Here is a 26,287-nt window from a genome sequence, read left to right as displayed (position 1 = left end):
CACCGTGGGTTTCTGCTGTTTTGGGGGTGACTCTGAGAAAGCTGGTACTCTCCTTAATTTGGAGGGGGGTGAGAATAGACCATCCATCAGCCTTGTTCACTCTTTCCAATTATGTGTGCTTCCCCTGGACACCTCTGAAAGGTCACACGACCCGGGTACTACCCCAAGGAAGACTTTAAGAAGAGGTTCTAACAAGACGAGATGAAGCTGGGGCATCGGAGAAAGGAGATGTGTGTGTGTGTGTGTGTGTGTGTGTGTGTACACGCATGCAGTTGTGAGTGTGTGTGTTGGGGAGTGGTAGGTGAGCATAACCCAGGACCGTCACTGTCACTCAGAATCTACCCCCACACTGCTGTTTTTGGAGCTCACTCCTTGCCCGAAACTCCATGGGAAACAGTTATGATGACCCTCACACAGTCACCCAGTCCCTGCCTTCTGTATGTCAGGTGCACGCACACTTTCAGTGGCAGGCAGGTCTGGCTGTCAGGGAAGACGGTGTTGCCAGTACGTGAGAGGGACCAAGGTACTCCATCACCCTGAATTTGTTACTACCAAACTCACCTAAGCGGGCTTAAGTTAAACAGAAATCCTCGTTGGGACCAAATTCTTGTTGGTCCTAGCTTACCTACGGATTTGTAGCTATGCTTCAGTTAAAACATAGATTTCGTATTCTTTTCATGGTTCATGGGAGTGGCACTTATATTTCCTCTTAACTTTATCAAATAGTCCAAGAAAGATACAGAGGTGGCACAGTACATTTCTCAAAATGACTGTCCCAGAAGCTGGAATGCCTGGGTTCAAGTTCAACTTTGCCACAGGACGAGTTAATTCCTTTCTCTATGTTGCAGTTTTCTCATCTGTAAACGTCGATAATAGTACCTGATTCATAGGATCATGAGAATTAATGAGTTAATATTTATGTAGTTCTTAGAATAAATAGTGCCTACCATATAAGTACAAAATTTTACATATATATGTTCAGCAAAATTAGTTGTAGAAGCATATATGTATTATTATAGCCACAATATGGCACCATGCTGCAACTTTGGTTTTAAGAGTGTCAACAATACTAATAAACAGTTAACTGAACACTTTCTACGGACCAGGCATTGTATGCACTATTCTCGTTCCGTCTTCACCACCGACCTATACACCCTTTACAATCATTATCATTTCATCGATAAGAAGGATGGAAATTGAGAGTTCAGATTTCTCCTGGGCCAGCCCTTGAAGGCTGATTACCATCCATATGCCTAAACACACACACACAGCTACCAATAGAACTACAGTTGAAGGCAAGACTTACTTTTAATCTATGAAGTGCATACAAGTAAAATACACCCCGGCTATTAAATACTTACTAATCTGTTCGGCGAGTTTTAGGTAGAAAGCGTTTTCACACGTGTGAATACTTCCTGTTGGGACCTCACACCTTCCCAGCGGAATCCAGTACAATCCATCTGCTGTTTGTTTTGACTGACACTAGGTGGCGCTCGTAACCAACCAACGCTTATTTTAGAGGCTGAATGTTCCTGGACGAATGTTCCAATTCGTCCAGGCCTTTATGCAAGTATTAACATCTAATCACACACTTAACAGTTCCCTGTCTCTTTTGGTGAACAGAAATTGCTATCCCCACTTGACGGATGGCGATCCGGGGGCCTTGGGAAGCCCTAACACTGCAGGAGGTCCACAGGCAGAAAGAACATGAGAGGAACAAATCGAGTGACTTGGGCTCTTGTTTAAATGGTGGAGGAAAATCATGCTGGATAATTCATTCATTGCACAAAGAATTCGTCAGCACCTTCGATAAGGCCAGCACCGTACTGGGCTCGGAAAATAAGAAAGTAAGTAAGACAGGCTCTCCCCTTATGGTGGGGTTGGGAGGAGGGGAAACCAGGAAATAGTGGATCATCGTACTTGTGAAAAAGGGGTCAGAGAGGGCCTGAAAAGGGGGAACAGTTGATTTTACCTGGGAGAGGAGGCTAGACATCGAATCTCACAAGGGCAACTTTTAAAGTACTCAGTTACTTCTTTTCATTTGCCAAGTGCAATGATCGCAGAGAGAAGGGCGAATGAACACACCATTGTGCAAAGACGGGGACACGGAAATTGCCTCTTCTCCTGCTTAGTCGGGAACAAAATGATGAGATTTCTGGTTAGGTGTATCAGTTATGGCCACGGGGGTAGTCATAACAAGAATAATAACAAAATGTATTCAACAGTATGTGTTGTAGGGGGTTGTGACCTCGCAATGTGCCTAAGATCAATCCGGCACCTTGGCTGAAACGCACACACCTCAAACAGAGCCCCCAAGAGTGTCCTGCACTGAAGGGTAGGTTTATGAAAGTCCAAAGGAAGAGCCTCCTGCCACCTAGTTTTCTCGTCTGTGAAATGCCAAACATTAAGTAATTGTAAAACACCCAGTTGCTGACCAGTAATTAGAAAGAGTTGTCGATAAAGAACTGAATAGGCCTGGAAATGGTGGCCTGGGTCTTGTGGAGTAAGCCAGTATCTCGGTAAGGAGTGCGAGGGCCCGTTCTTCATCCCACCCCTGCTCCTCAGAACCCCCTTCAGTATATGTAACCAGCCATGGGACCTCTGGGCAGGAAACAGCGTCACAGCGCCCAGCCCTGTGTTGTTTCCTCTTGATTCTGTACTGAGCTTGCTCAGGCGTCAGGAAGGCCTGCACTCAGACCACAGAGGGTCCCTGCCCAACACGAATGGAACCTGTCAGTGCTAGATGAAGGTGCCTGTCCCCTGGGGAGAAGAAGCCACATACCCCCGCCACACTGAACACGGAGGTCGGAATGGGGCCACCATTAGCACGTGGAGTAAAGATCTAGGATGTCCCGGCTCGTAGCCTTGGGGGGGCGGGGGGGGGGGGTTGGCATATTCACCTGAGCAGACAGCTGGGACAAAGGACCCGGAATCTCGCACCCTGGTGAGGTGGGAAAGGAAGTCACAAGTTCAGGCCCATTGAACCTCAAACGTTGCGTCTCATTTCAGAGCCGTCATCAGACTCTGCCACGCCACTGCTCAGACGCCATTTTGGCCATGGCTGGAATAGGAGTTCTTTGGAAAAAGCTCTTCTGATCAGGTAGGAAAGGTAAGAAGAGGCATGGTGGGGTTCGCTATCAACGTCTCCTGCGTGGCCAGCCCCTGGAGCCCCAGACCAGACAGCATTTATTGTCTCCGATGTCCCTTCATGGAGTGAGAGCTCATCCCTGGCCCTTTGCTATCCAGCAGGTGGGGTGAGAAGGCCTTTACTCCACCAGGACCCCCTATATCTGCCAGAGAGAACTACACAGAGGAGTGTGTGTATGTGTGGGTTTGATCTATTTACGTATTCCTTTCTGCCCCCATATCCCACTCCTATTCCACCTTTGCAGACTGTCTTTCTAATGAGTTCAATGGGCATGTTGAGTTGCAAATGTCCTTCAGGGGGAGAATGTCCTTGTGTTGCACTGCATGTATTTTTTTAAACATTTATTTTTGAGAAAGAGAGAGACAGAATATGAGTGGGGGAGGGGGAGAGAGGGAGACACAGAATCCGAAGCAGGCTCCAGGCTCTGAGCTGTCAGCATAGAGCGCGATGTGGGGCTCGAACCCATGAACCACGAGATCATGACCTGAGCCGAAGTCGGACGCTTAACCAACTGAGCCACCCAGGTGCCCCAACACTGCATGTATTTTTAATTTACTAATGTCCTTGATTTCCTCCAATACCATGTGGAAGTTGCCCATTTTTACTCTCTCAGTGAAGGGTCCCCTGTCTGCCTGCACCTCCTGGTCATCCACAGACATGTCCCTTTATGGAATACATTTGAGAAATTCTTTAGGAAACGTGCCCCGGAAGGGAGTTGAAGCCCCGTTCTGCACTCACATATCCACGCAGACACTGGGCAGTATTCAATTTGCGAACGTGTTAATGCTCTAAGAGGCACAAAATGATACACCCCTTTTCCTTACCCGTTCTTCCAAGTGCTTTGGATTTTCTATATATAAGTTTCCTGTTCCCTTTTTTCACTCATTTCTGATTTGGGGTTTCTGTCTCAGTCTTCTTGACTTCGAGGCGTTCTTTATCTGTTATAAATACTAACCCTTTGGTCCGTTTCCAACATCATATATAATTTTCTGCCATTCTGTCAGCTCTTTATTAACTTTATACGTGGTGTCCTTCACTGAACAAAAATCCTTAATTTCGATAGAAGCACTTTCCAGAATACGGATCAGTGGAATAGAGCTGAGAGTCTAAAAATAAGTCCTCACGTTTGCAGGCAGTTGATGTTTGACAAGCGGTGCCAAAGCAATTCAGTGAAGAAAGAACAGTCTTTTCAACAAGTGGTGCTGAGACCATTGAAGATCCACAGTACGAGATAATGCAAAATATATATTGGCCTCCCCCGTAATTCCTGACACAGGGCTCCTGAAGTGCCTGTAATTTCCTGGGTGATAGGAGCATCTTTTGTTCTGATGAGGCAACTCTGGGTGGGCTCCTGGTGGCTCTTGGATGAGGGTCACCCGAAAGACCAAGCCGTGAATAGCAGCTTGGAATGTTCAACCTTGCCCTCCCTCCCTCCACCCTGCCCGCCATGCTCCAGAGAGGGAAGGAGGGCTGGAAATGGAGTTGATAACTGAAGCCTCCATAAAAATAGAAGCCCCCATACAACCCCAATGGAATGGGTTTGAGGGAGCCTCCAGGCTGGTGGACACATCCACGCCAGGAGGGTGACACAGCCCAGCGCCACGGGGACAGAAGCTCCAATACTCAGGACCTTCCCAGAGCTCACCTTATGCATTGCTTCACCTGGCTGTTCATCTGTGCCCTTTATCACATCCTTTAATAAACACCTAAGTGTTTCCCTGAATTCCGTGAGCCACTCTAGCCCATTAACTGAACCTGACAAAGGGGTCACTGCAACCTTACAGCCCGTTGGACAGAAGCACAGGTGATAACTTGGGCTTGAGACTGGCGTCTGAATGGGGGACAGTTTTGTGGGGCAGGGCCCTTATTCTGTGGGATCTGACACTATCTCTAGGGAGATGTGTCAGAACTGAGTTTAATTGTAAGAGACCCAGCAGGTGTTACAGAGAGTTGCTTATTGTTTGGGGGCAAAACTACCTATTTGGTGAGGAGAAGGGTCAGAAGTGCTTCGTGTGAGTCGTACAGGAGACACAGCTGCATATGAAGGAAAAGCTCAGATTTTTACCTTTATACACATGAAAAAGAATGAAGTTGGACCCCTACCTCATACCATATCCAAAAATTAACTCAAAATGGATCAAAGACAAAAACGTAAGAACTAAGACTACAAATACTCAGAAGAAAACATAGGTGTACATCTTTGGGACCTTGGATTTGGCAGTGGTGTCTCAGATAGGACACGAAAAGTACAAGTCACGAAAGGAAAAATAGATAAATTGCACTTTCTCAACCTGAGGAGTGTCTGTGCTTCAAGGCACACCAGCAAGAAAAGTAAAAAGACAACACACTGAATTGGAAAGGATGTCTCCAAATCATATGTCTGGTATAGAACTTACAGCTGGAATGTGTAAAGGACGTTGGCGATCCAATAATAAAAAGCAGATTTAAAATTTTAAAAAGCAAATTTTGAAATGGCAAAGGATAGAGGCACCTGGGCGGCTCAGTCGGTTAAGCATCCAACTCTTGGTTTCATCTCAGGTCGTGATCTCACGGGTTTGTGGGTTCGAGCCCCAGACGGGGCTCCATGCTTGCGGAGCCTGCTTGGGATTCCCCTCTTTCTCTCTTTTTGCCCCTCTCCCCTGTTTGTGTGCTCGCTCGCTCTCCAAATAACTAAATAAACTTAAAAAATAAAATAAACTAAAATGGCAAAGGATCCGAATAGACATTTTTCCAAAGAAGGTTTACAGATGGCCGATAAGCAGGTGAAAAGAGAAGTTCGCTGTCACTAGCCATCAGGGAGAGGCAAATCCGGAGCGCAAGGGGGCACCCCTTCTCACGGACCAGGACAGCCAGAATTAGAAAGATGAACGAGAAGCCGTGCTGGCAAAGATGTGCTCAAATCGGACTCTCGTTCCCTGCCGATGGGGGGGTGGGGGTGAAGTCTCGTAGCCGCTTTGCAAAACAGTCTGGAAGTTCCCCAAAAGGTTAACTAAACACAGAGTCACCGTATGACCCAGTAATTCCACTCCTAGGTGTCTGCCCGAACGAAACGAAAACAGAAGTCCGCACAAACACTGGTACACGAATGTTCAGAGCAGCATTATTCTTCACAGACAAAAAGCTAAAATAATTCAGGTTTCCATCAGCCGACGAATGGATAAATAAAATGTGGTGTGATGGAATATTATTCCCCCATGAAAAAGGTGCACGAAAACATTATGCTAAATAAGAGAAGCCAGGGGCGCCTGGGTGGCTCAGTCAGTGAAGCGCTGGTCTCTCGGTTTTGGCTTAGGTCACGAGCTCAGTTTCATGAGTTCGAGCCCCGCGTGGGACTCCACATTGGCAAGGCAGAGCCTGCTTGGGATTCTCTCTCTCCCCCTCTCTCTGGGCCCCTCCCCCACTCATGCTGTCTCTGTCTCTCTCAAAATAAATAAACTTTTAAAAAATAATAAATAAATACACAAATACATACACGAATACATAAATAAATACATAAAAGAAGCCAGTCGTGAAGAACCACATATTGTATGACTCCATGTGTGGGGAAAGTTCAGAACAGGTAAATCTATTGGAAGGAGAGGGTAGATCAGTGATTGCCTGGGGTGGCGTAGGGGGGGGATGGAGGGATTCGGGGGTTTAAAAGGTACAAGGTTTCTTTGCAGAGAGGATGAAAAAATGTTCTAAACCTGGGGTAATGGTTACATGGCTTTGTGAAAATACAAAAACCCACTGAATTTTACACCTTAAGTGGATGAATGATATAGGATGTGAATTAAATCTTGACAATAAAGCTGTTGCCAAAAAAAAAAAAAAAAAAAAAAAAAAAGAATATCACCATCACCCCCCAATGTACTCATCACCAGAATCCAACATTTTCCCAGGTGCATTTTCTATCCCCCTACAGTCAGGCCCTAACTTCCAAGTTTGATTTTTTTTTTTTTCTTAGATGGTCAAACTTTGCATCCATGCTTAAAAAGCATTGCTTCTTGGATTTATTAGGTATATAAAGGCTTTAGGAAAATCGGATGTATTAAATTTGTTAGTGTGTTTTGAAATATCTAAAGCAGTAGTTCCCAAACTTTGGGGGGGGTTGGGTGTTGGGGGGGTGGCCGCTTTTAAAATCCTGACGCCCAGGAACCACCGCACACCAATTAAATCGGTTCCTGAGGGTAAAAACGGCATCCATAGTTTTAATGATTTTCCAGGTGATTCCAACGTGCCACCAAGTTTGTGAAATTTAGCTTAACTATGGAAATTGTGAAAGACGTTTCAGTGGAGTCTCATTTACTAACCTCATGAGGTCATTAATTCTAATGTAGGAACGAAATGAAAGGTTTACACGACAGTCGTTTTGCTAAGTCGAATAACGAGATGCGCCCGAGTTGAGCTGACGATAAAAGTTTTGAAAATGTATCACCGAATTCTTAAATCACTGGCTATTTAAATACTGCAGATGAGAAATGGAACTACTCAGACCCGAAACTTGTCAAAGTTTCCCGCATCTGCAACATCCCCAGAGGACGGAAAACCGGAGGGACAGCGGGGTCACCGAGACCTTCACGTGGTCCGGGCCGCAAGGGAGTTCAAGTGCCGGAGGCCCGGAAAAGGATCGCGCTGGCCAGGAAGTTTTGCCGCGTGTCCCCGCAGCCTCGGCAGAGGCCCCACGGGGACTCGCCGCCCATGGCCGCGTGGCCGCCGCACGGAGGCGGGTGAGGCGCGGGGACGCGCGCTCCGAGCCCGGGGGACGCGCGGGCGCGGCGCGGAGATGGGCCCGCGAGCGCGGCGCGCGCTGCTCCTGCTGTTCCTGCCGTTCCTGCTGTTCCTGCTGCGGACCGGGGCTGCGCACCGGCGGCCGCCGCGTGAGTCCGGGCGGCGGGGGCGCCAGATCCAAACCCGCTTTGCAGCGCCGCTGGGGTCGCTAAGTGCGGAGGGACGGCTGGGCCGCGAGCGCCGCCTCTCCCGGGAGGGGGCGCCGCCGCCGGGCGCGGGCGGGGTGGTGAGACCCCCTCGTCGGGGACCTGTGACCCCCTCCCCCGTCCCAGCTCCCCAGGGTGGCGCCCGGAGCCACCCTCTCCCCCCGCCGACCGTGACGACAAATCTGTGCGTTTCTCACTGAGGCCGAGCTAGGATCCTGGGACTCGGGTCTGGGTGCTCCTGCTCCGCTTTTGGCCGTGTCTTGTCCCCCGGCCGTCCCCAAACAGGAAGTCCTTCTCCCGAGAGACGCCCAGGACCGGGCCGCTGTTTCCGCGCGGGGCTCCGCGGAGGGCTGGAGGCCGCGGCCCGGCGGGGTCCCCACCGCACCCCACCTGGTGAGCCGGGGGCTGGGCTGGCCGCGCCCCCCACCCGCACCCCCCTGCGGCCTCGGGTGGGGGGAGGCCCCGAGCCAGATCCGCCCGGGCCTTAGTGACTCTCGGCGCTTGTGCTTTTCCCTGGAAGAAGAGCCTATCTGTGATTTCCGGGCTTTTGGACTGAACCGCACGGTCCTCATTTCCAGCCGCTGGAGGTTGGTGATCTGCGGTGTTAGCCATACGGTGTAATTAACTGGCCTTTACCAAAGGACGCCAGCGTGATGTCACCTAACGTTTAAGTAATGAACTCGCTGTCCTGTCGTCTAGGTTGGACTCTACGGTGCATTGGGGAGGTCGGAGCTATTCTTAGGGTGACTTTAGGGGCGGTTAAACCGGCCCTGGGGTTAAATACCCACCCACCCCCCCTCCAGGTTACAAAGAATTGAGGCAGCGCCTCTCTGGTGGGAGAAGTACCGGCACGGTTTCTAATCTCAGTCGACCGCGACGCTTTACACGCCTTTGCACACAGCCTGGGAACAACACGGACGGTTCGTCATCCGTGTATCTACGGTTTATCCATGAGGAGGATGAGGCAGGACCCGTTCCTGGGTGATTTTGTTCCATGTTACCCTGGGCTTTTGAGGCAGAACCCGGGTCTCTGTGGCTCTGACTGTTCAAGGTCACGCCACATCAGAGGCCGAATCGTGAATTGGATGTCGAACAGAAACATTCGTCGCTCACGAGTCTAAAGAGGGTACCAAAGCGAGTGTTGCCCTGTTCTAGGCCAGCAGGGAGGGTGGGAGCCATCCTTGCCCCCCCCCCCCCCCGGATATTTTGCATTCCAGTGGGGGGATGGTCATGAACAAAAGGACACAGAGCACCAGGGAGTGCTAGGAGCTGTGAAGACACCCAGGGCAGGCCCTCTGGGGCCAGGGGACCGGAAGGAATCGAAGGTCATGGCCACTCGGAGCTCTGAGTGGGCCCTGAAGGCTGAAGGGCCCCGGTGCTCCTGACACTTTTCTGTCATGGGGACCCTTGCGGGCTTTGTGGGAGGGCTTACAGCATGCCTGTCCTTAACCCACTGGATGTCAGTGGCACTCCCCCCAGTTACGGAGGCCAAACACATCTCCAGACACCGCAACCTGTCTGCCGAGAGACCATTCCCGGGCTGGGAACCCCTGGGCTGCAGGAGGGGCAGGGACATCGGTGTAGCGGGCACGCAGGGGCCACAGGCCACATGTAGTCTGGAGGCAGGTGCTGAGGGAGGTCTGGGTGTTGGATGAGAGAAAGAGAACCGTCAACGGCGACTCTGTTATGTAATTATTTTAAAATGTTTATGGGCTCGAGCAGTAAGGCGACAGGCGATGCCATGGCCGCGACGGTGAAGGCAGAAGAAATCCGGAGCCTGGTTCTGGACTTGAGATTCCAGTTGGTCATCCCCGCGGGTGGTGTCCCGTGGGCAGCTGGGCGTAAGAATAAAAATAGGGCACATCTCACCCATTCATCCAGCAAGACTGTGCTGAGCACCTCTGATGCTGGGCAGGCAGGGGCCCCCAGCGCCGAACCCCTCGTTCCAGGACTGAGGAAGCTGTCGGGGAGACTCACCTGCTGAATACAGGGCTTGTGCTTACTGGGGCTTCTTCCCTATTTGCTTTGCAAGTGTCTTAGTGCTGAAAAGGTGCCCTGGGTGGTTCAGCAGCAGACCTCCCAGCATCTGGTAGCAAACATTTGCTGGTTTCAGTAACAGGGAAGGGTTTCGAGCTGGGAGTGGTGTGGAAAAAACCCACCGGCAAAGTCCTCTGGACTTGGGTCTGATTCAGTCTGAGCATCAACTCCTGGGCTCAGCTGCCCCGGCTAGAGACACTTCGGGATCTTATGGAGTCTGTGGGCTGCAGGGGCGATTGCCCGAATTGTGAGAAGCGGGGCAGAGGCTGGGGGCTGGAAGGGGTGGCAGTCTGCCGGGGGGGGGGGGGGTGGTGGGGGCGGGGGGGCGGGACAGGGAGAGCAGACAGGCCTGTCGCCGAGGGAGGAGAGGCATCACACCCCACATCTCATGGGGTGGGCCGTGACACAGCAGGTGCTGGGCGTTGATTCAGAGGGGCTACGGCACCTCCCAATCCCGCTGGGGGCCCACAGGGCTGTCCTGTCACCTTTTCTCCAGGGTCCCACTCCCTGAGCTACCTCTTCATGGGCGCCTCAGTGCCAGACCTTGGGCTGCCCCTGTTCGAGGCCTTGGGCTACGTGGACGACCAGCTGTTCGTGTCCTACAATCACGAGAGTCGCCGGGCAGAGCCCCGCGCCCAGTGGCTCGAGGGTAGGGCCCCCAGCCAGCTGTGGCTGCAGCTGAGTCAGAGCCTGAAAGGGTGGGATCACATGTTCATCGTGGACTTCTGGACCATCATGGACAACCACAACCACAGCAAGGGTACGCGGATGGGGCCCTCACTTTCCGGGGGTGGGCGGAGCATTTCTCTCCCTCAGAGATGCATCTGGGGGCCAGAGCAGGGAGTGTGGGGTCCTGGGGGGAGGACGGGGAGTGTGTGAGGTCGTTCGGTCCCTGGGGACGGTGAGAGAGGGACTTACTCCTGTGGTTTCAGTAACAAAGCTCGGGGTGTCGTCAGAGTCCCACACGCTGCAAGTGATCCTGGGCTGTGAGGTGCGAGAGGACAACAGCACCAGGGGCTTCTGGAAGTACGGCTACGACGGGCAGAGCTACCTTGAATTCCGCCCTGAGACGCCGGACTGGAGGGCAGCAGAGCCCAGGGCCTGGGCCACCAAGCTGGAGTGGGAAGCGAGCACGATTCGGGCCAAACAGAACAGGGCCTACCTGGAGAGGGACTGTCCCATGCAGCTGCAGAGTTTGCTGGCGCTGGGGACAGGGGTTCTGGACCGGCAAGGTATGGCGGGAGCCCCCCCCCCCAATCATGCCCGAGGGGAACGCGGGGCGAGGTCCGGGGCTCGGGCCTCAGAGGTGGCCAGGGTCCTGTGACTCTCCGGGAAGGACCCAAGGTCCGAGGTCTCCACCTTAGAACCAAGGTGTCTGACGGCCAAGGGTCATGGCTTGCGTTTTTCCCTCCGTGCACGCAGCCGTAGAAGCAGTATCTGTGACCTTGTGATGTAACCAAAAACCCAGTGTGTATTTACACCTTTTAGGAACTCAGTGATGTCAATTGTCACATGAATGCCAGGTCACGAGAGTACCCCCCGGCGGGGGCGGGGGGGCACCAATCAGAGTAACAGGATCCTTTGGAGGTTAAAGGTTACCGTCACAGATCCGGTCACAGAGCCCCAGAACCTAGAGATAGTCCCTGAAGCCTGGCTATCTTCCAGGCCCTTCTTACAAGATTTCTTGTTGGGTTGGGCGAGGTGAATTGCCAGGAGTGGTTGTTCAACCCTCTCTGAGCCACCTCCAGGGTAATTTTACCTGGTTCTTTGTAACACGAAGATCCGAGCTGCAGGCGTGAACGCTCGTGTGCGGGCCGGGCGGACAGGCTCGGCTGCCGTCCCCGTAGCGCCACGTCAGGGCCGAGCCCCGCAGCGAGCTCTAGGACACAGAATGGCATCTCTCCGGCAGCCCGCCCCGTCTGAATAGGGCGTCTTGTCCCTCTAACCCGTAGAGGAGGGAAGTGAAAGCTCCAGTCTTCCTGACAAGGGTGGAAAGATCCCCTCTCCAGATCCTTCCTCCTTCCTGTCCAGTGCCTCCCTTGCTGAAGGTGACCCATCGTGTGGCCTCTGCAGTGACCACTCTACGGTGTCAGGCTCTGAACTTCTACCCCCAGAACATCACCATGAGGTGGCTGAAGGACAGGCGGCCACTGGAGGCCAAGGACGTTGAGCCTCAGGACGTGCTGCCCAACGGGGACGGGACCTACCAGGGCTGGTTGGCCGTGGCCGTGCCTCCCGGGGAAGAGCACAGATACACCTGCCTTGTGGAGCACCCGGGGCTAAACCAGCCCCTCACTGCCACGTGGGGTACGGACGAGGGGCTCTGTCATGGGTAGAACCCGAGCGCTAGCCCGCGGGGAGGGGGGTCTGCGGCGACCCTCACAGCTCCCTCTCGCCTTTGCTGTTTCAGAGCCGTCGGTGTCCAGCACCCTGGTCGTTGGAACCATCAGTGGGATCGCTGTTTGTGTCATCCTCTTTGTTATTGGAGTTCTGTTCCGAATCTTCAGGAAAAGGCAGGCTTCGAGTGAGTAGGAAGAAGGAGGACGTCTCTTAGCACCTCGGACCCCGGGACACGCGAATCCTGCAGGAAGCGGGGCTTTGGGAGGGCAAAGTGGATCTGGCACCCACGAGAAGCCTGTTCCTTTTTTCCTTTGGGAGCACTGGTGCCTCCTTGGGAGCGGGAATGCGTGGTTTTCCTCAGAGTGGAAGGTGCAAATTCCACAAACTTCTTGCAAGGTGCTGTTTAAGGTAGTGCAGGGGCTCTGGAGCTGGGGTCGTCACCGTGGTCATTCGGAGAACGAGGAAGGGGGGGGGTTCTGCACAGGTGGAGCAGCCACGCAGCCCCCCGAGCAGGAGGCCTCGTGGGAGGTAAGGAATCATCGCCTCATCCCGGCCATCACTACATGTGCCTTCCTAGCTCCTGAGGGAGCATCTGCGGCATTGGGGGGGGAAGAGGGGCAGACAGAAGGCACCCGCAGAGCCCTGGGGGCCTTGAGAATGTTCTACAAGGAGACCCCCGGGGAAGTCAGTGCAGGGACAGTAGGGGGTCCGCAGTCTCCCAGTTGGAGGAGTGTCAGGAGGTGAGAGGGAAGGCAAAGGAGGACACGGGCTAGAAAGCTGGTAAGCAACTCCCGGTGAGAGCTGATGGTGTGTGGACCCCCGGGGGGCTCTTCCGGCAGGGAGTGGTCCCGGTTGAGGTGGCCGGAGGGAGGTGAGGGCCAGGGAGGTGACGGCACGCCCCTCTCCTGTCTCTCCTCTCTACAGGAGGAGCCATGGGGGACTACGTGTTGGCCGAATGTGAGTGACAGGCAGCCTGAGACCTCTCATGGGAGGAGACGTGGAGACTGAAAGAGAGGGCGCCTTGGGGCCTTCTTTGCTTCCAGGACTGAGTCGGACCTAACAAGTAGGAAGCTACCGAGGAACTCTCTGCTTGCGGCCTTCCCCATTCGTTCTCGAAAAGTTTCTCTCATTTAGGTTTTTTGAGTTCCTGCGCCTCTCCGAGAACCGGCTCTCAGGAATCTCCAGCCGCCTCTAGGGCCTGCCTTATTTTCTGCACCACTTCGGACTCCGTATACCTATGGCCTCTCCTCTCCTACCTCTGGAATAGGGCTCCTAAAATTTTGGGGGGCTCACAGTTTCTTTCAACATCTGAGAAAAACCGTGAACTTTCCCGTTGGGACATGGGAGTGTCATACCCTTACCAGAATTTTGCGCACACATCCCGGCATTTTCTAGACCCATCCAAGTTTCCTTTTGACCCCCCGCCCTCTCTTTTATCCAGCAATTCACCTGTCACCAAGCCCTGTGGTCTGTTCCACCAGAGGTTGAAGTGGGTCATTGTACAGTCGTGAAGGCCGTGCACTGCACAACCCAAGGAGGCACATTTCCCAGAAGGGCTGTCAGGCGTGGATGTTTGTGTCCTGTGATAGTTTTCCAGAAAGTGGGTGGGAAGTGTCTTGACGAGGGGCATCTTTTTTTCTAATTGGCAAAAAAGTGTCATATAGGTTTCTGTATAGGAATGATTTACGCGAAGGCATCTACGATGCCTCTGGGATATGCCAGAATTGAAGGAACACGGTAATTTCCCACTTGGTCTCAGAGGCTATGAAGTGATAATGAAAATGAAAATAAGGATGAGGAGGAGGAGGAGGAAGAGGATAACGTGGGGGGATTTACTTGCTGCCAGACTGAGTTCTGAGACCTACCGACGCGCGTTATCTCATACAATTCTTACAATAATTGTTTCATGTTAGTACTATTATCCTCATGTTTTTTTAGATGAAGTAAATGAAGTACAGAGCATCCCCGGCCTGCCAGGGAGAGAGGCAGGTTTCAGCCTCTGTCGGATTCTGATCCCTGTCCCGCACCAGTGCATTCAGGCGGTTTAGACGTCGCCCAGGAAATGGAGAAGGGAGGGGGTGGGGGGCGGCGGGAGACGGCTCTTCCTGTCTCGGTGTCTTTACTCTTAGTGAGCTGGATGGAAATGAAGGGAAACAGCAGAAAATCTTCTCAACCTCGTTTCCTTTCAAAGTCTCTGGGGAAAGCACTCCACCCCCCCACCTGCTCTGTCTGGCATCGCTCCCGGGCCCCCAAGTCAGGGCTGTCATTGCTGGTGTCAGCCTGTCGCCGTGTTGGACCTCACGGTGTTTGCCCTCTGCCGGGGCCACCAGAGTCACAACGCCGGTGGCATTTCCCCTCCAAGAACCCGAGCAACCCTTGTCATATGAAGGATGGGGGGGGGGGGGGTGCCGGTGGGTTAAGCGTTTGACTCTTGGTTTCGGCTCAGGTCATGATCTCCTGGTTCGGGAGTTCAAGCCCCACGTCGGACCCGGGGCTGACAGCGCAGAGCCTGCTTGGGATTCTCTCTCTTCCCCTCTCCCTGCCCCCCACCCTTGCGCTATCTTTCTCAAAATACATAAACATTTCAAAAAAATTGTTTTGAAGATGTTAAGACGGAAACCACCAAGCAACCTGGAGGTACCCTGGCATCTTCCTCCTCCCCAACTGTGCACGTTAAAAAAGAAACTGACCTGGGGCGCCCGGGGGGCTCAGTCGGTTAAGCGCCCGACTTGGGCTCAGGTCATGATCTCCCCGTCTGTGAGTTTGAGCCCCGCAGCAGGCTCTGTGCTGACAGCTCAGAGCCTGGAGCCTGTTTCAGATTCTGTGTCTCCCTCTCTCCCTGACGCTCCCCCACTCGTGCTCTGTCTCTCTCTGTCTCAAAAAGTAAATAAACGTCAAAAAAAAAAAAAATAAAATAAAAGACCAACTAAAGCTCGACAGTTTGTCTGGTAGGTATTGAATTTGGGCAAAGAGGTCTCGATTTTTTTTTAACTTTTCTTTTTTTCTGGTTACGAAAATTAAGTAGATAAAAAGCACGCATAATTTGTGCTCACTGTAGAAAAGGTGAAACTGTCATTCCATTGGCGAGTGGTAAACCCAGTTAACGACCTGTGTACTTCCTCTCAGTGTTGCTATATTAAAACATATAAAAGTAACAAATGCATTTTAATAAACATACGTGAATTGCATGGTGTGCTGCATGATTTTTCTGACGTGCTTATCCATCTTATGGATTCATCAACTTAATCATTTGTGGGACATTGATGCTGCTTTCAAGGTTTTTGCATTTTTTAATGCAAAATTGTCTCTCTGACAAATTCTTTCTCTGTGGATATCATTCTGTACTCAGAACAGACCGCCCAAAAGCTTCCCGTGCTTTTCTAGCCCATGAAGGATATGTTACAATTAATGAGGCAATGGCTTGTTTTATACTGGTTTTATTTCACACAGGCTGGGATTACAAGGAACACCGTAGCCTTCACAGTGGCCCGTTTTGCGGACCATTGGCGACTGGTCTGTTACTTTTCTTGTTATAATGGAAGTTACAAACCTCCGATTCCTCTCCGTGTGTCTTAGCTTAATTTTTCTGCCCTTGTTCATCAAGTCGTAAGGTCGACTACATTTGAAAAATCAGGATTAACATTTTACATTCTGAATCTTGCATCACCTCTGGCAAAACGGCCTCCAAAGCGCGGTAGTGTGGAGAAGGGTGCCACCTGGTGGCTGTGATCAAAAGTGTCACGGTGGTCATGTGACCGTTGAGAGCTGAGGCCGGGATTTGGGCGCAGGGCCCAGGATCGTTGGAGAAGAGGTGGGCGCTTGACCCCGTTTGTGGAGAAGAGCCCCTGAAAATTTGAGGAAATAAACTAGTCACCAGGTGTTTGCCCACAGGGCACCGTTGAGCTACCTGAACTGGGAACAGAACAGAAAAGGATCTTTGGTAATCTCCCAAGGCAACGTGCTGCAGCTGGTTAAGACCTGCTGGGAGGTCAAGGGCCAAAACTCTCGCTGTGTTTTAATAACATAGTCTTAGGGTGCTGGGTATACTTGATGCACTACAGAGCATTCTTCATGTACACACGGATACACGTTTAAAAACATAACAGCTCTAAAATGCTGGAAAATTCTAACAAGTTAACATTTCAAAGCTATATATTTTTTCTAACCACTCTCTAGTAAGGACTAGAACCCAAGAATGCATGACTTTAAACATTTAAGATTTTCGCATCTATGGACAGATATTTGGAGGTTTTGATTTCCCTCTGTAGACGTTGGGTCATCATTGTTTTCATTTGTCTTTTGGAACCAGTGTTAACAGGCAGAATGTCAATTCAATATTAATTTTGGGGGGGGTGACAATTTCGTTGCAAAGCCTCCTTGACTTGACATCCTGTAGGTGTATATTGCTTGGCTTGGGTGCATCCTGGTATTTCTTGCATTCTCTTTCTGCGTGATTCTTTCCGGTGTTCACTTGTGCGTGAGAGACACGTACGGTGTCTTTTAAGCAGAACTTTTTTTTTCTCTCAGCTAATAATTATTACACACTTACCAGACGTCAGGTCTTGTTCTGAGTACTAATGTTTCTGAAGAAGCCGGTGAGGTAGGAATGACTGTTATTTCATTACCCTTATTTTGCTGTATGGCAACCAAGGCACAGAGAGGTTAAATAACTCGCTAAAGGTTACACAGCTAGAAAATTATTGGGCTGGATTTGTACCGTAGCTAGTCTGGCTCAGAGTCAAGCTCATAACCTCTACACAGTACCTGTTTGTGAGTCAAGAGAACATGTGGTGGGGCATCGTTCCCAACTTTGTGAGGTGCTCCTGATGGCAACAGCCTCTGATGTTTCCTGCAGTGAGGACGGAATCTGTTTTAATATTTCAGATTTTGCCACATCCCTGTAATTGTTTCATAGATATTTGGACGTATTTTCTCGGGGTGTATTTTTTAACTTAAGGACTTTTTTTTCTGTCAATAAACACATTTCTAACTAATGAATTCACGTTTCTGTTTATTCTCTTTATCATTAAGGGAGAAATTTGGGGATGAGTAGCCTTAAAACACCTCTGAACTATTTTTTTCACCAGATTTGGGTAGAAAGTATTGTTAGTGGGGGGTTTTTGCTTGCTTTATTTTTTGAAAGTATGGCTATTTTTTAAACATGAAAGTCTAGCTTTTGATCCAAAGATTCTACAAAAGAATTTTGGAGCCTTCTGTGTACTCCTGGTGGGGCGAGGTGGGGCGAGGTGGGGGCGGGTTGGGTAAGTACCAATATTTGTATAAACCCCAGTCTCATCAGTTAACCTTACTCCATGGGGTTGATTAAATGTCCTGAATTTACAATGTCATTTTCATAAAACAGTCAATAACCAACCAACTTTGATGTTGCCAAAGGAGCTTGACAATGTGTGCAGGAGAAAGCCTCTGCTTTTTTTTTTTTTTTTTTTTTTAATGTTTATTTATTTTTGAGACAGAGAGAGACAGAGCATGAACGGGGGAGGGGCAGAGAGAGAGGGAGACACAGAATCCGAAGCAGGCTCCAGGCTCCGAGCTGTCAGCACAGAGCCTGACATGGGGCTTGAACTCACGGACCGTGAGATCAGGACCTGAGAAGTCAGAAGCTTAACCGACTGAGCCCCCCAGGCGCCCCTAAAGTGTTTTAAATACAAATGTAACTGCTAATGGTCTTTCCTTTGTGGATGTTTGGAATCGCAGTTTCACCATTAAAACAAATGCAAGGGGCGCCTGGGTGGCTCAGTCGGTTAAGCGTCAGACTTCAGCCAGGTCATGATCTCGTGGTCCGTGAGTTCGAGCCCCGCGTCAGGCTCTGGGCTGATGGCTCAGAGCCTGGAGCCTGTTTCCAATTCTGTGTCTCCCTCTCTCTCTCTGCCCCTCCCCCATTCATGCTCTGTCTCTCTCTCTGTCCCAAAAATAAATAAAAAACGTTGAAAAAAAAATTAAAAAACAAAACAAAGACAAATGCAAAATACTTTCTTGGTGCTTTGCGTGTGTGTGATTAAGAGAGTATTCAAGGTAATTTGGAAAATCAAATTCAATTACAGACATTTATAAAAACTTCGAAACAAATAAATGTATCGGAAAGGGTAATGTTAGAAATTCTCTGTCCAAAGAACTTTTTTTTTTTTTAGTAGGTCAAAATAAATTAAGAACGTTTATAGGAGCAAGCCCACCCAAGGACAGCAGGCCAAGGAAGTGCAAGGGACAAAAACTTTTCAGTAAAATGTTTGGACTGAAAGGAGAAAGAAAGAACACTTTTCTAGAAGAGGAAGGAGAGAGATACAGTGTAAGTTACGGGCCACAGGTAAACCAGTGGGAGAGACATTTAGAGGAAGTGAATAAGACAGTGGATATATTCAAACCAGAGAAAAGGTTAGGTGGCTAGAAAAGAGAAATTCATTGACGCTTTAGAATGCAGTGAGATCCCTCAGCCAGTGGCTAGAACAGCCCTCTGCTCCGGACCAGGAGCGATGTCCCCAAATGCCTGGAGACAGCTAATGTTAGAAAGCCCGGGCACACTAGCTTGGGCGGGGCTGCACTTACACATTTCCTCAACTGTAATATGGTGAAAAGTATTCCTATCCTAGGATTTCTTCTCCCTGAAGTACAACCATACAAAGTGATGGTAGTTCTGGTATTCTCAACCTTGGGCAAGTATCGGAATTGTTTGTTGACTGTAAAATACATCTTAATATATACTATATATTATATACACCATTTCTCAACTCTGATACTCTGAGTCTGCTGCAGAGAGTGGTTGTGGGCATTTCATATTTTTTATAAGACCTTTGATTAACCTCATAGTTTTATTTGTTCAAATGTGTGATGTGACCTATTAGCCACAACTTGTTTGCAGGGTTTTTTACCTGAAGGGCTTAGCTCCCATGGTGAAGGAATGGGGGTCCATGAAATCAGGTTCTCTCTGAGGATGAGCGGGAGGTGAAAAGAAAGCCAGCCACACAGGTTCCAGAGCGAGCCACTCCCTCCCAGGCCACACGACCAAGACCTGTACTCTTCTGAGAGTGGAAGGAGCCATGTTTAATATATATCTTTATGTGCATGTTTTAAATTTTTCTGTCCTAACATTCATGACTTCTGAGTCAGTGTCAGTGAGAAAAATTTATAAATGAAGAAATTAGGAGAAGGGAATAGAAAACAGGAAGAAGATATCAAAATAAAAGTGACGTTTTATTAATGACAGAGTGGGCAAAATAAAATTGGGAGAAAGCTGACCTAGACTTCTGGTTTAAATCTGGGCCCTGTGGTGCCTGGGTGGCTCAATCAGTTGAGCAGCGCCTTGGCGATCTCAACTCAGGTCAAGATCCCAAGGTTGTGAGTTCAAGCCCCGCCTTGGGCTCCATGCTGGGTTTGTAGCTTACTTAAAACAAACAAACAAAAATATATAAATGCAGATGGAACCCACTGGGTTGTGTAGCAAGGGTGGCTCACACCATGTATTTTTTTCCATGAAATTACCATATTATATACACTATTTTTATTTATTTCCATGAATTAAAGAGCATATTGAGATTTCAGTTTTACTTATAATCTCAAACCTTGCACTTTTTCTCTATAGTGTTTGACATTCCTTCCTAGCTAAGTGACCCCTTATAAAGTATGTGTTCGAGGTGGGGAGGGGTTAGTAAAAGTCAGGAACCTCAAAATGCTCAATATGGGGGCCGAAGAATGTCATTACTTAATTATTTCGCAAGTGTTACAAATCATATGCCATTCAGAGCTTTCCTACCCTCTGCTGGGTCTCTTTTCTTTGCTAAAACAAGTAGGAGGTTCTAACATGTGGTCTCTCTCAGGCCAGAGTCTCATTTTAAGTATCTGCAATAGGCACCTTTTTGTTAACCAGGATGGAGAGAGGGTGTGCCCTCCCCACCTTTTAACTGGAATAACTGATCTTGGACATTTTCAAAAGCGGCAGCAGGAGGCTAAGGGAAATTTTTGATTTGAAAGGCTCTGTCTTCCAACCACATTCGGATCCAATTCTGCTTTTTTTTTTTTTCTTAATGGGATTAGCCTTGTTTAAAACACCAATAATCTCATCAAAGGCCCTCCAGGGGAGGGCCTTGTAGGCTTTGTAATGACCTTAATCGAGTATTAGCCTTGCCCTGCGATTAACCCCCAGCTACACCAAATGTTTGTTCTTGTCTCTAAACCTGGAGAAGGTTGAAAAGGGATCAGCTGAGGAGGAAAGGGGAGCTTGTCAGGAATTACAGGCAGAACCGAGAGGCCCAGCAGGGCCAGGAAGAAGGTCCAAGGGCAACGCGTTCTCCAAGCCTAGCTGTACATTCCCTGTCACAGACTTTTGTCGAAACAAGAGTCACCCAATAAATGTTTGAAAGAAAACAAGACGTTTTGATTTGCAAATTTTTTTTTGTTTGTTTCCATAGATCCAGGGCTTACACTGTCCAGCACAAAGGTCATCTAAATACGTCAGTTTAATAGGAATATTAAAAGGAATGGAAAGGGAAAGCCCTTTGACCTATAAACGCACCGTCCTTCACATACCACCTCTACATTCCCCCCCAAAAATCATTCCATAATTTATTAGTTATCAAGTGAAAATACAGACAAACTGGAGGGGGCGGTCCCTCTACTCAGCGGCTTTGACATAACGCATTCCACTGGCAAACGCGCGCGGAAAAAAGTAACGCAGAACAAAAGAGAAACGGGGGCTTTTTGGCGGAAGGAGAGCGGACCCTCCCCCCGGGCCGCCCTACTGCCGACGAAGGGCGAGATTCACTAGCCAATCACAACGTTGGAATGTTAATGAGCTCTCTTTGCCCCACCCCCTTGCTGACCTCATGGGGGGAAACCCGTCAGTGCCTCTTGTTCTCAATCAGGTCCGCAGAAATGCTATTTAAGGAACTGCGTGAGGTCGCAACGCTCACTTCGGTTGCAGCCATGTCTGGTCGCGGCAAGGGCGGGAAGGGCCTGGGCAAAGGGGGCGCCAAGCGCCACCGCAAGGTGCTGCGCGACAACATCCAGGGCATCACGAAGCCCGCCATCCGGCGGCTGGCCCGGCGCGGCGGCGTGAAGCGTATCTCCGGCCTCATCTACGAGGAGACCCGCGGGGTGCTCAAGGTGTTCCTGGAGAACGTGATCCGGGACGCCGTCACCTACACGGAGCACGCCAAGCGCAAGACGGTCACGGCCATGGACGTGGTGTACGCGCTCAAGCGCCAGGGCCGCACTCTCTACGGCTTCGGGGGTTGAGCGCCCGGGACCCGCCATATTTCCAAACACAAAGGCCCTTTTCAGGGCCGCCCACAAAGTCACTTAAAGGGCTGTCGTGCTTGCGGAAACGGGATCGGGGCATGTAAGACTCCCGCAGGCGCAAAACTGGTGAGCAGTACGATAGTCTTGTCTGCGGTACTGTAGCAAGCTTTGTGACGCTTGGGTACACTTTAAGGTTTTAAAAGAACTGCACCTTGGAGTAAATAGGTCAGTAGATGCTGCCAATGAGCGAGTCCCAGAAGGGAAATGCGATTTGTTCTACACAAACGGAAACAAAAGATCTTGGCCAACGTTCTTCGGGTTCATCCGCATGACCGGAAGCGTCCCGTGCACAAAGCTCCGGGGACCGCAGCCGCGGCTATGTAAATGCAGGTCCTCTGAGGACAAGCTCTGATTGGGTGACAATCGGTGTGGCAGAAGCTGCGGAGGGTGAGATTCCGGGGCCATGTTCCTGTTGGCCACAAATGGTTTCATAGCTGTCCCCGGAACCGGAGGAAAAACCTCGGTTGGTTAACTTTGCTTTTAATCCAGGCGCTACACCAGTACTAGGAGCAAAAAGCACAGAGGCTCCCGGGACCAGTTCTAGACGGATTCGCGCGGTGCCGGGGGCCTGCTGGATGCCAGGCGCAGGCCGGGGGTCAGTCCACTGCGGGGCACGGCAGTCACACAAGGGACTCACGGCCTTGCCCGGCAAGTGAAGCGTATTTCGGCGCTGCAGCTCCGACCTGGAAGGGAATCGCCGCCGTGTGCAAGCAAGACATGGGCTGTGCGTGATTCTGTACGACTTCAAACCATTGTTTATTCGTTCTGACAAAATTGTCAGAGGCCCAGTTATAGAGATGAATTTAGAAAGGCCAGGCTTTAGTGTTCTCTTCAATACATGGTTATATGCAAAAGAATGCGTTACGTAATTCTGCATTGGGCTTTGTGGGGTTGCCCCCAATACTACCAAGGCCCCAAATAAATCAGCAGTATGAATTTCGTGTTTATAATCATCTTTAAATAAGAATGTCGGTTCCTAAATTGAGAGCTGGAATAAACGAACTTTTCTTAAAACGAAAAAAGATGCTTTGACTCAGACCCTGAGAATTTCCTAATAACAGTTTTTGTTAGGTCAGTTCGGACCCTAACAACTCTGTAACCCCACCATTTCCATACAGGTTTTAGAGGTAATATTCTTCAGCCTATGGAACACAATCTGGACAAGCCTGTACACTCTCTTTGTAAATAAAATACATAGAATTATAATTAGACTAATCCTAAAATGAAGCCATTTCTTAATGTGGCAACATAGTATTTGGAAATATTGAGGATAAGCGCTATTGCAATGGTCTCACAACTGTAAACTGAAAATACTTATTTCTGCTAATCAAGTGAAAAATCGCCCAGATTTAAAAACTTCCCCCTCATCCGGTTTGTTACAATTTTTTTTTTTTTTAAATTTGATGTTTATTGTAGAGAGAGAGACAGACGTAAGAGAGAGGCAGAGAGAGGGAGACAGGATCCAAAGCAGGCCCCAGGCTCTGGGCTATCAGCACAGAGCCCCATGGCGGGGCTGGAACCCACAAACCGTGAGATCATGGCCTGTGCCAAAGACGCTTAACCAACTGAGCCACCCAGGCGCCCCAGAAGTTTGTTACAATTTGATTCCTGTATATATTGACCCCCCCCCCCCAAAGTTGTGAGCGGTGAGTTATGAAACCCCGGTTACAATGTCCCCGTGTGCAAGTGTGAACTGGAACGTGGCGCTTGGAAAGAAGTCACCTGTTTGTGCACGGAGCTGATCTCCACTCTTTCCTCCACAGAAACAGGTATTCTCAGCTAAGGATGGGGGATATACAAGGCCGTGTACCCATTTATTTTCATTTATCCTGGGAGTGCAAGCAGGGGGAGGGACAGAGAGGGGGAGAGAATTCCAAGCAGGCTCCACACTGACGGTGCAGAGCCTGATGTGGGGCTCGAACTCAGGAACCTGTGAGATCATGACCTGAGCCCAGGATCAAGAGTCGGACACAAACGACTGCGCCCCCCCCCCCAGCCCCCTCCCCCATATGCCGTGTTGTAACTAGAAACTAAGCTCTTTGGGACCAGGCAACACAAGAAAAGATTTCAAATACTGGAATCCCTATTGGGCGACACCACATCTGACGAAACTTTCAATATCTTACAATGAAACTTGCGTAGTAGACCGTGCGGTGACCTATTTACGAGCTTCTAAGCTTCCAGTGCCGAGCCCTTTTTAAAGTATTTGGGGTGGCTCTTAAAAGAGCCTTTGGGTTCTTTGAGAATCAGCCTTCGGCTTACTTCTTGGACACCACCTTCCTGGTGCTGGTTTTCTGCTGGGTGACCTTGGCCTTCCCAGCCTTGGGCTCCCCTGCTCGGGCCTTTCCTGGGCTCTGCGCCGGCCACCTGCCCCGGCCTCCCTTAGCCTTCCTGCTGCCTCGGCGTGCTTTCGGGGCTGTTGCCGCCCGAGGCTTCTTGGCCTTCTGGGTGGTCTTGGCACTCTTCCGGGACTTTGAATCCTTGATGATCAGCTTCTTCGCCTTGGCAGAAGTGGGCCTTTTGACCTTGCTCTTGCCGGGTTCAGGAATGGCCTTCTTGTTGAGCTTGAAGGAGCCCGAGGCGCCGGTGCCCTTGGTCTGCACCAGGGTGCCCTTGCTCACCAGGCTCTTGAGGCCCAGCTTGATTCGGTTGCTGTTCTTCTCCACGTCGTAGCCGGCAGCCGCCAGCGCCTTCTTGAGCGCGGCCAGGGACATGCCAGCTCGCTCCTGGGACACCGCGAGAGCCTCCGTGATCAGCTTGGACACAGAAAGGCTCGGGGTCTTGCGACTTGAGCCTGGCATGCCCACCGGCTTTCTCCCCCTCCTCTTAGCTGGAGGATTCTCCACAGGGGCCAGGACCGTGTCAGCTGTGGCCACAGGAACCGTCTCCGACATGTCACGGAGACAGAAACACAGAAGGCACCTACCAGGCAAGGCGTAATGTGCAGTGGGGTAGGGGTGAAGGGGGAGTCTCAAGGCTTTATATAGGGCACGGCGCGCTGTGATTGGTGCATCGCCAGGCACTGCCCCGCCCCTCGGGGGAGGAGCCTTTGTGTTTGTTTTACCCCCAAAAGTTGGATCCCACACAAATCCTCTGAGCAGCGTTGCCGAGGGTTTACTGCTGAGTGATCCGTGGAGATCCGGATTTCACGTGCCTTTTCACCTTTTCATGAGAAATGACCTTGCATGCCCGAAGTATCAGATAAAGCCCTTGATTTTCGGCGAAATTCAAGGAGAAGAAGAAAACTTGCTCTTTTCCTTGTAATGTAAAAGTAAGTTTTAGCGCAAAACTTACCTCCTCTCTTCTGAGTAGTTTTCCAAACGGTGGGCTTCCAATCGGTGGAGAAAATAAGTTATTCACGCACTGGTTTTTATGGGAAATTCTCTATGTATGTGAAGGAAATAACATAAGGTCGCTTAAATGGCTCCCTGTGTAGTTAGACGATGCTTATAGAATCGGCCAAAGAGTGCAGAGTACGACTTTATTTGGGCAAACACAATCTCAGAAACCATAATCTGCAAGGTATGTGGGTGGCCTGTGACCCAAACCAGTCCTCCGTCCATGCAGTTTGATAGAAGACCCTTAAGACTCTAACACATGATATCTGCTTATCAGATATCTGATCAGATATCAGATATCTGATCAGACTCTAACACAGATATCTGCTTATCTAACACATGATATCTGCACATCAGGTCTGTCACCTCCGTGGCTGACGTCCTCAACTGAATTTTGCTTCTGTTTTCAGTCATCCAAACCCTGCTCCACCCCACCCCCACTGCCTGATGCCAAGCACACACACACACGGAAAAAGAGACAGTCCTTATTCTCAATCGCCTATAAAACGGGAGGCAGGAACGGTGGCTGAAGAGCTCAGTGGGAACCACAGGCCCAGATCTCTAACAGAACTGAGTTGGCAGATGTGCCTGCAAAGCTGGAAGAGAGTTCTGGCAACAAGGTTCAGGAGGCTTCTTTGGGCTTGTCCTAGGACTTGCCTCTGTAAGACGTCCAGATGGGGGGTTGTTCTTCAAGGCCAGACCTTCCAGGAGGAGAGCAATGCGGTGCGGCCAAAGCTCCCTGGGGTTCAGCGGAGGAAAACCCCATAGGGACCATCTCGTGGAGATGCTCCCCAAATGCTCTCGTGAGAAGTTGGTCATTCTGCAGGCGGGAGAACCGCCTGAAGGCTCTGAGGAGAGGATTTGCATACTGGTGCTGTAGTTGTCTTGGTTTTAGAGTTTTCACAGAAACAATCATTATTGAAAATGGCCCAGGGGCGCCTGGGTGGCTCAGTCGGTTAAGCGTCCGACTCGGATCGGGTCATGATCTCGCAGTCCGTGAGTTCGAGCCCCGCGTCGGGCTCTGCGCTGACAGCTCGGAGCCTGGAGCCTGCTTCGGATTCTGTGTCTCCCTCTCTCTGACCCTCCCCCGTTCATGCTCTGTCTCTCTCTGTCTCAAAAATAAATAAACATTAAAAAAAAAATTTAAAAAAAATGGCCCAATGTCAGAGGTTGGTAGTGTGTTTCTGTAGCCTCAGAAG

At 50.2% G+C, this 26,287-nt stretch overlaps 3 protein-coding genes across 6 annotated transcripts; 2 read left to right on the top strand and 1 right to left on the bottom strand.

Moving 5' to 3' along the window:
• Positions 1-3,009: 3,009 nt before the first annotated feature.
• HFE (homeostatic iron regulator) lies at positions 3,010-14,889 on the top strand. Of its 4 annotated transcripts, none has more exons than XM_042937578.1 (6): positions 3,010-3,100; positions 10,598-10,861; positions 11,034-11,333; positions 12,133-12,408; positions 12,512-12,625; positions 13,366-14,888. In XM_042937578.1, the coding sequence occupies exons 2-6, from the start codon at positions 10,624-10,626 to the stop codon at positions 13,404-13,406; spliced, it is 969 nt and encodes a 322-aa protein (XP_042793512.1). In that variant the 5' UTR covers positions 3,010-3,100; positions 10,598-10,623; the 3' UTR covers positions 13,407-14,888. The 4 variants fall into 4 exon arrangements, with proteins under 4 accessions (XP_042793512.1, XP_042793511.1, XP_042793510.1 ...); XM_042937577.1 differs by lacking the exon at positions 3,010-3,100 and adding an exon at positions 7,873-8,007 and having other exon boundaries at positions 12,175-12,408; positions 13,366-14,889; XM_042937576.1 differs by lacking the exon at positions 3,010-3,100 and adding an exon at positions 7,875-8,007 and having other exon boundaries at positions 13,366-14,889.
• A 6,376-nt stretch (positions 14,890-21,265) lies between these two features.
• LOC122219402 (histone H4-like) lies at positions 21,266-23,140 on the top strand. The gene has a single exon (XM_042937647.1). It carries the CDS (start codon positions 21,325-21,327, stop codon positions 21,685-21,687), a length of 363 nt encoding a protein of 120 aa, XP_042793581.1. The 5' UTR covers positions 21,266-21,324; the 3' UTR covers positions 21,688-23,140.
• A 618-nt stretch (positions 23,141-23,758) lies between these two features.
• H1-6 (H1.6 linker histone, cluster member) lies at positions 23,759-26,052 on the bottom strand. The gene has a single exon (XM_042937637.1). It carries the CDS (start codon positions 24,642-24,644, stop codon positions 24,009-24,011), a length of 636 nt encoding a protein of 211 aa, XP_042793571.1. The 5' UTR covers positions 24,645-26,052; the 3' UTR covers positions 23,759-24,008.
• Between the last annotated feature and the right edge of the window lie 235 nt (positions 26,053-26,287).

Source organism: Panthera leo, chromosome B2, assembly GCF_018350215.1.
Source record: "Panthera leo isolate Ple1 chromosome B2, P.leo_Ple1_pat1.1, whole genome shotgun sequence".
Classification (NCBI taxonomy): domain Eukaryota; kingdom Metazoa; phylum Chordata; class Mammalia; order Carnivora; family Felidae; genus Panthera; species Panthera leo.
Note: the sequence above shows the minus strand (reverse complement) of the source record. Positions and strands in the feature narration are given on the sequence as shown.

Bases quoted from the DNA above. Each gene is read 5' to 3' on its own strand.
- HFE (XM_042937576.1), top strand. From the start codon at position 7,914: ATGGGCCCGCGAGCGCGGCGCGCGCTGCTCCTGCTGTTCCTGCCGTTC. The intron at 10,862-11,033 runs GTACGCGGATGG...CTGTGGTTTCAG, and splicing joins CAACCACAACCACAGCAAGG to TAACAAAGCTCGGGGTGTCG. The intron at 12,626-13,365 runs GTGAGTAGGAAG...TCCTCTCTACAG, and splicing joins CAGGAAAAGGCAGGCTTCGA to GAGGAGCCATGGGGGACTAC.
- LOC122219402 (XM_042937647.1), top strand. From the start codon at position 21,325: ATGCTATTTAAGGAACTGCGTGAGGTCGCAACGCTCACTTCGGTTGCA.
- H1-6 (XM_042937637.1), bottom strand. From the start codon at position 24,644: ATGTCGGAGACGGTTCCTGTGGCCACAGCTGACACGGTCCTGGCCCCT.